The 8602-nt window shown below is 44.0% G+C and overlaps 1 protein-coding gene across 1 annotated transcript in view; it reads right to left on the bottom strand.

Annotated features, from left to right (window-relative positions):
* espl1 (extra spindle pole bodies like 1, separase) overlaps positions 1-2819 on the bottom strand; it is a 23736-nt gene extending 20917 nt beyond the window's left edge. The window contains exons 1-6 of the mRNA XM_054783841.1: positions 2679-2819; positions 2423-2518; positions 1309-1605; positions 499-1236; positions 281-382; positions 87-189 (exon numbers count right to left, since the gene is read on the bottom strand). Of these exons, the coding sequence (XP_054639816.1) occupies positions 87-189; positions 281-382; positions 499-1236; positions 1309-1605; positions 2423-2503 (1321 nt within the window). The 5' untranslated portion in view covers positions 2504-2518; positions 2679-2819. The remainder of the gene's footprint in view (positions 1-86; positions 190-280; positions 383-498; positions 1237-1308; positions 1606-2422; positions 2519-2678) is intronic.
* Positions 2820-8602: the final 5783 nt, after the last annotated feature.

An 8602-nucleotide genomic window follows, 5' to 3' on the forward strand; every position in this document is an offset into this window, starting at 1 on the left:
CAGGGAGCAGCAGGGATAACGTGTGTCAACGTATCCAGCTCTTCACAATAAATGTGTTGGGGGTTTTTTCGTGGCTCAAAGCCTACCTGCTTTGATGGCATGGTTTTCGTTGGACAGCTCGGTTGTCATGCGTCCAGCCGTGGCTTGGCAGTACAGCAGCACTCTGGCCAGCGTATTGCCGTCCTCCAGCTAGACACATCAACAAAGACACATCCCACAAATGAACAAGAATCCAACTGCCGCGTTTATGGACTGCTTTACAGGAAAGGTCGCTTGTCACCTGTGACTCCACCAAGCTCTTATAGGCCAACACGAAGCCTTGGTGAATATTGAAGCAAAGTTCCTCTTGCAGTCTGCTGCGCTCACTTTGGATCGCTGAGCTCTGAAAATCAAGACATGCACACACAGTCAAAGCTCAGCTTTTCTAGGCCAAAAGAAGGTAAATGTGATCGTGACAGTAAAATGACAGCAAACAAAGTGTTTCATGAGAGCACTAACCTTCTGCAGGATCCTTATCATCAGGTCTTGGTGCTCCTGAAGAAAAGAAAAGCAGGCCAGCAGCACAGTGCCACTAAATCCCTTCTTGTGACAACTTTCCACAGCCCACGTCACCAGTGCACATCCTTCCAGGACACAGTGAGCTTCTCGGCCACCCACATTGCAGGGAAGAGACCTCAAGGTCCTGGCACACTCTCTCAAAGCCTGATCCAGCCTCTCTTCTGATGTCTTCATAGAGCACATTTTTATCGCCCATTTCCCAAGCTCCAGAGCTGCAGCATGACCATCTGCAGCATTTCTCATCTTGACCCTAATGTCGTTCAGAAATACGGAGGCCGGGCTGTACTGGCCACCTTTACATAGCGTCTTAATGGTAATCAACACCATTTCAAACAGCGTATAAACACTGGCTGTAGTCATGGTATGCTGAGATCCATCAAGGGCCCAACACTGGGACAAAAGTGCATGCATTTCTTGGAGAAGAAATGAAACCATGTCTTCGCTCGGTGCTTCACAAGTTTTGGCAAATTCACTGACAGCATGCTCTGTGTACACAGCAGCCTTGGAAATGGAAGCAGTATCACTTTCTTTGTCCAATAACAGAAGGAAGCTGAGGGCTTGGAACTGCCAGTGGAGTTTGTCTTTGCGACTGAGGCTCTTCTGGTCCACTGCAGTACCAGCGAGTCCGTTCCAGAGGACTGAGAAGCAGCTCCGCACCACAACGTCATAGGTGTCAACCTGAAGCCGATGCAGGATAATGACTGTTAGGAGTGTATGAGAACCACTACATAGAAAAAGCATGACACCAACCCGTTGCATCGGGGAAAGCCTGGCATGAAGCAATGCCGCAACATGGCTGCACAGACTGTGGACTTGCAGTGAGCTTAGCTTTTTAACAATATGGAAAAGGATCTTTTCCATGTATAACGGACTGTTTTGGGTCCAAGCAGGCATATCGTAGCCACGGAGGGCGAGCTCCACCAGTTTTACCAGCTGGCTAATGTGCTCCAAGTCCAGGGATCCAAGTCCAAGTTGATGGTTACAGGCCCTGATGACCCGGTCACACAGCGTGCGGCCCTGAAGCCACAGTGGATTCTTAACACGAGTCTGCAAAGTGAGAGACAAGTTTAATTGTGCCTTACAATGATGCTATGCATAAACATAGAATAAATGACAGGACAACGTGCACTCTATGTCCAGGTCTCTGCACACATGTTGGAAGGAAATGATCATCAGCATCCTTGTAACCTGACAAACTGAAAATCTAGTGTCAACGCGTGTTGTTATTCTTATTTCGCCGTTTTTGTCCTCTTACTCCTCCCTCATTTTTCAACCGATTCACACCATTCAAGCATCAAATCGTTCAGGAATAGTATGCGACCTTCCCAGATTTTCCAAAACTCCAAAAATTGCGTGGCATTTTCCGCATTAAAAATGGTAATGGGCCATTTTTCAAACTGCCACCAATCCCACATTTCTCAACTGGTTCAAGCCATTCCACCATCGAAACATTCCACACATCAACGGCTTCAAAACTAATCATTTTACACATTCCAAAAAATCCCACTTTTCTGCAACTCTGATTTCCTTTCATCTTAGTTACGAACTACTTCAACATTTTTCAACCAATTCTAACAATTCCAACATTCCGGAATGCTGAGTGCCTTTGGTCTCATTTAGATCAAAGGCATTTACTTCCACATTTGTCAACAGATTCCAACCGTTCCAATATCAACATGGACACTTTCCTGCTCCTCTTGGGTTTTTTCCCCCCACCTCATCCAACTCACACATTCACACGCAATGTCTCCTGAAATTGCAATCATCTGGTTGCTGTTGAACACAAATACAGTATATTGTGTATGTGTTTATACTTGCTTTCTGTAAGGCTAATGGTCTTAAATGGGAACTTCTTCATGCAAACCTCAAGTTCTCGGAATAAAAGCTGCGTCTCCTTTGCCGAAGCTGTCCGCTTGACGTACTCGTCGAACTTCGAACACTCCATGGCGGCTGTAGAAAGCTGCAGAAAACACGTTAATCGCGTTATTTAAATCTTTAAATCTTAAATCTTCCATCTTCTACCAGTCATAAAGTCATAGGCTATGAAAAGTGAGCTAGGTTAGCCACGAGACCACAGCAACATGACGCTAACGTTCTGAGAACAGCTAACAACAACTTACTTCCCGCTGGAGTCTGCCAACACTTGTATTTATATTAGATAAAAGGGTATATTGTTTCGTTGTACATGGTTTAAAAACAAGAAGCTGGGAAAGTAGAGTTTCCAAGAGACGGAAGAAAATGGATGACGTCGAGGAAACAACACACTCCGCCGCGCACTATTTTGAACAGGATTTTGTAGCCAATCATGTTGCACGTCCGCTTTTCCCCCAACGCGGTGTATCATGGGTAAAGTAGTTTTCTTTCTCGTGCACGCAACTACTCCTTCTTTGTCTTTTTTAAGTACTTTGTGCCACTATGTATTATGCCAGGTTTTTATACCAGGTTGAAATGGCGTCTATTAAACACATGCTGAGTTTAGGGCTGCACTTATATACAGAAAATATACAGAAAAGTAGTCATGGATCAATGAACAAGATCAAATATATGAAAACAGTGTACATTTTTAATTCAATGAAATAGCTTTTGCTACTGAGGAACATGGCCCGTCTTCTTGATGACGTGCCCCAGTTCATGAGGGACGTGTCCAGGGCGATGCCATACTTGGCCAGGATTTTTTGGATGGGCCTCAACTTTAGCCACCATTGCTCTTTTGGAATACGGTGTCTATGGAGAAAAACAGGGCAAAAAAACATTGAAAGGATAAAATGTCAAATCATAGCTGCGTTTGGGCGAGAGGCAGGGTACACCCTGCACTGGTCACCAGCCAATTACTCCATTTTGCACCAATGTCACTTAGCAAAGAGATGTTATTTTAGACATAATAACACGCTGAGTAACCTCTGAGAAGCTTATGCGAATTTCTGTCTTGGGGTATAGATAGTATTTTAATCTTGTTAGATTTGATCATTATAATTATTTGAATATTTATATTAAATTAATTCATTTATAATAATACATACAGAGTTCCCTCCTTTATCACTGGGGATAGGTTCCCAAAATAGTCCACAATAATTGAAATCCGCAACGTAGCCAACTTTACTTGTTTCCAGTGATTACGTATGTTTTATGCTGTAAAATCCCTCACCATACACCATACACAGACCGGCATTTCATCACATTTCTCTCTTGATTAAACTCTCTCAAAGTTAAAATTTTGTTTGAATTTAAATGAGCTACCTACTAGGTTAGCGGTTAGCTTCTTCTGTTTGTTCTATTGTTTACGGTATTGGCGGTTAGCAAGCAGCTCACACAGTTAGCTAGTTTGGTAGCCGAGATCGCACGAAGGAGATTGACTGACAATGGTCTACAGCCAATCAGGACACAGAAGACAGTGGACAGTGCGGACAGAAGAGAGAGACACCGCTGCCTACGCTAAAGCACAGAACTACAACACTCGACTTCCCACAATGCAATTCTTCTTGAATGGCAGGCTCGGCCTGTAACTGTGTTCTTACGCTGTAAAAAAAGCACTAAAATTGGACGCAAAAAAAATCTGAGAAACAGGGATGGAGCGAGGGAACACTGTAACTATGTAATATAAGGAAAATAGAAAACATTTGTATTTGATTGATTTATTTTTTTATCCATACAGAGGAGGCATATTGAAATGTATTAAAATGATAAGGCATCTTCCTGCCTGTCACTGCGCAATACGTACCCGAAATCGGTTCAACTGGGTTCTAGCATGTGTGTCATGAGCTCGGGTGCTGCTCTGCTGCCATCTAACTGTCTGTTATTGCAGCACACCTACCGACCTAGGGGAGGAGCTCAGACACACCCGCTGGTATTGGGACTACTTATACTCTTCTTTGTCTTGCACTCATTGCCAGATTGTTTCTTCATGCACACCTGTTCCTCCCTCATGTGTAGCTTTGTACACCTTGTTCCCTAGCGTCTGGTCAACCCCTTTTCGCCTTTTTAGGTACCCATGCTCGGTTCCTGCTTGCTCTATAGCAGCAGTGATTTTTTGTTAGCATTCTCTGCTTGGTTTTCAGCAGCTATTTTCCTTCTAGTGTTTTTTCTTATTTTCCTTTTGTAGTTACCATCCATCCATCTTCTACCGCTTATCCGCTTATCGGGTAGCGGGGGCAGCAGCCTAAACAGGGAGGCCCAGATTTTCCTCTCCCAGGCCACTTTGTCCAGCTCCTCCCGGCGGATCCCGAGGCATTCCCAGGCCAGTTGAGAGACATAGTCTCTCCAACGTGTCCTGGGTCTTCCCCAAGGCCTTCTACCGGTCGAACTTGCCCTGAAAACCTCCCCAGGGAGGCGTCCTGACCAGATGCCCAAGCCACCTCATCTGGCTCCTCTCAATGCAGAGCTACCACCTTATCGTGGTGGAGGAGTTTGCGTGTCCCTATGATCCTAGGAGCTAAGTTGTCGTGGTTTTTATGCCCCTGGTAGGGTCACCCACGACAAATGGGTCCTAGGTGAGGGACCAGACAAAGAGTAGCTCAATAGACCTCTATGATGATAAAAAAACATTGGACCACGTTTTGCCATGCCCGGACGCGGGTCACCTGGGCCCCTCTATGGAGCCAGGCCTGGGGGAGGGGCATGATGGCGAGCGTCTAGTGGCCGGGCCTACCAGGCGCGGATTTAGAGTGGGTGTGGGGGGTGTACACCCTCCCCCGTTTTGAGGCACCCACGATTTTTTTGCCACAACAAAAGCTAATAAAATGATAAACCATCGTGGATTCCAGTCACCCAGTCCCAGTGAAGGTACATGTATGTCTAAACCGGTACACGTTGATTTGTTAGTACTGCTACTAGTACCAAGACAGATCACCCCAGGCCACAGTCAGTCAACTGACCCCAGAGCTAGGCCGGCTGGGGGAGCAGGGGAGGGGAGCCCCAGGGTAGAGTCCCTTGATAGAGAGAGTTACGACAAGACGAGTTGAAAAAATACGGTCACGTGACTCGTGGAGCCATCTTGGGGCCAAATTCGCGTTTGCGTTCGCCTTTATACAACAGAATACAACAGTATTCTTGGCTGTATTGTTGTTTATTCATCAAAAATGCCGGGTTGTTGTGCATTTGGATGCACAAATAGACACGACAAGGGTTTCAAGCTGTACAGATTCCCTTCAGATATCAACAGACGGACAATTTGGGAGAATAAAATCAACCATTTGGGCTGGAAGCCGAACTCGTCTTCAAAGCTGTGCGAGGTAGGTCAATTGAGTGTTCGGTCCCATGTGTTGTATATGGTGTTGTGAATTTCTGTTTAATGTGAATGATCCTTGTGTAAATCACCTCTGGTTGCAAATAAAGTAATCCATTATCTCGAGCAAACTTACCATGGCAACGCTTTGTCCGACAAACAAACCCAAAAAAAACATGTCTTGCACATCTTCATGTCAATGTCCTCATTTACCCTAAGTTTCATTTAAAATGCTTCAAAACTGTAGAAGGAATTCGCAATGTTAGATGTGAAGTGCAATAATTATATATATATATATATATATATATAATCTCGTATTATAGTGTTTATAATCTGGCACAATTTTAGATTTATTTTGATCTGTATGGTCGGGGAACCTCATTTCGTGCACTTAATCTAAACTGCAGTTATTTTATGGATATTACATTGAATACCTTAATATTCTTTATACCACTTTTTACATGCATTGTCTACTGTGCACGCTTGAATTGGCCCCAACATGGCGGCGTAATCTCAGTTGTCGTAACTCTCTGTATCAAGGGACTCTACCCTAGGGAATATTTTGTGGTCTGCTTTTTGGGCCAGGATGCTCCACTGTTCTAGGCTGGCTGTACGTGTGTATGGCTTAGTACATGCTGCACTGTGTAGTGGTAGGTGGTAAGCTGCCGGCATGCAGGATAGGGTCAGCATGTATCCTTGATATCAGTTTGGGCATTGGGCTGGACGGTCTAATGAGGTGAAAGTAATTAAACACTCTGCTAGGGATTGCTTCCCAGTGGGAAATAGACGGCCTTTTTATCTGAATAGCCGGTCAATCTGGCTGGCGGCCGGCACACTTTGACATTGACAACCCAGAGATGCCGACCATTACGATTTCGGCGTAATTTTATAAATAGAATGTTTTGGCTTAAACGGTATATTCCAAGGATACAAATAACAACAAACTCTTGAAATTAAGGACATAAAATTGGCCTCAGATATCACCAGATTGCAGGAAATGAGGTCTAATTTAAAACATTTTTAGCTCACCACTCATGGGTGGGGCCAAGTAGAGTGAGCTGGGTGGCAGCTGAAGTGGGGGCCTTGGCGGTGCGATCCTCAGCTACAGAAAGTAGCTCTTTTGTAGTTACCTTTTGTTGTATATTTTTCTCCTGCCAACCTGTGTGTGCAGCACCTTTACTTTGTACCGTAAATCACCGTGTATTAACAGTACCCCCATTTTCAGGCTCACGGCGGGGGAAAAAAATTTTTTAGTTCATAAATGCTTGCCAACTCTTTCATCTCAAATCAACATGCGTAAAGGTACTAAGCAATTTCAAAAAGAAGAAGAAAGGAGAAATCTGCCGTCCATCAATTAATCTGCAATAGAATTCATGTAAGAAAAGTTTGCCGTCAACTTGCCGATGATGTCCGCTCTCCAACGCCGGATGACTGACTTGTCCACACCGTGCTGCCGTCCTGCTGCCCGGTTCCCAAACTCTTCTGCATACCGGCAGACGGAGAGTTTGAACGCTGTGGTGAAAGCTCTTCGTGGCATTTTGAGAGGGTACAGGCCCGGTCACACCGCCCAAACTTTGCTGTAGCGTCCCTTGAACGGTAGGAAGAGGGGGCCGAATTTCAACAACGCTCGTCACTGCGCACAAAATGGGAAAAAAAAAATAGAAAACACGGGCGATGTCCTAGCGGTGCACGCAGTGGCCGCTATAAGCAGGTGGCCGTTCTATACAGGTGGCCGCTAAGACAGGTTTGACTGTACGTCACCCCCCCAATTTTAAGAGATAGAAATTTGACAAATAACAACATAATCAGTGTTTTTTTCTTATATCCGTGGTGCAAGTGGACAATTTAGAAGCCCTCTTTTCTTCCATAAATTATTTTACTTTTTTACTTTACTTTTTTTTGCCACTGAAAAAATACACACAAAAGCATTTGCTAGGAAGATACATTTGGATGGATGATATTTCCCCATTTAGAAAAGAAGCTCCAGATGAATCCATCATTGCACTCTACTTATGGTTGTTTACACTGAAATCTAATTGCATTTTATGTGTTTTATTCTATATATCTGTAGCTGTCTGTGCTGACACTGGCTAAAAATGGATTCTGCGTTGTGTTCTTTGACGTGGTGAGTGACGAGGAGACAGCTGCAGTTCTCTTGCCAGCCAGAGGGGGGCGTTTATTCTCTGTGCACAACACATAAAATGTACAGCAACCTGAATAAGCTTCATGCACATCTCCTAAATAAAGAAAACCACATGAAAAACAAACTCCTCAAAAGTAGCTTAATTAACAGCAGTGAGTTGTCTTCAAATGCTGTGCATAATACAGAGAGCACACAATGGCATGAAATGTATCTTATATTCACATTAACACATTAAAACTTTGTTGCCACCAGACTAACACACCTCCCCTCAGCAGTCCAGAAGGCGACTGAAGAGGAGCGCGACAGAATGGCAGGAAATGACATCACAGCGATGTCAAAGTTCACAAAACAAAAAGGAACGGAAACAAAATAAGACTGCCCATAAAAAGATGCTTATAACAACAAATACATACGTGAGAAATGAAAAATGAATTATTGGTGAAAATAAATTAACTAAATTAACACATCGGTTACATATCTATGCATTTATACGTAACGGATATGACGTTTACGTCTGCGCTACGTGCATTCCGTACGTTTTTACGTAGTTTAGTTTTGGTGGATGCCACAAGACGAAAGATACATCCCCATGCTAACCCTGTCTTTTAACAAGAGTCACTTCTAAAATAACCTTCCAACATATGACATGTATGAAGTATGGTTATTGACCATTTATCTTC

This window comes from Dunckerocampus dactyliophorus, chromosome 8 (genome assembly GCF_027744805.1).
Source record: "Dunckerocampus dactyliophorus isolate RoL2022-P2 chromosome 8, RoL_Ddac_1.1, whole genome shotgun sequence".
NCBI classification, from domain to species: domain Eukaryota; kingdom Metazoa; phylum Chordata; class Actinopteri; order Syngnathiformes; family Syngnathidae; genus Dunckerocampus; species Dunckerocampus dactyliophorus.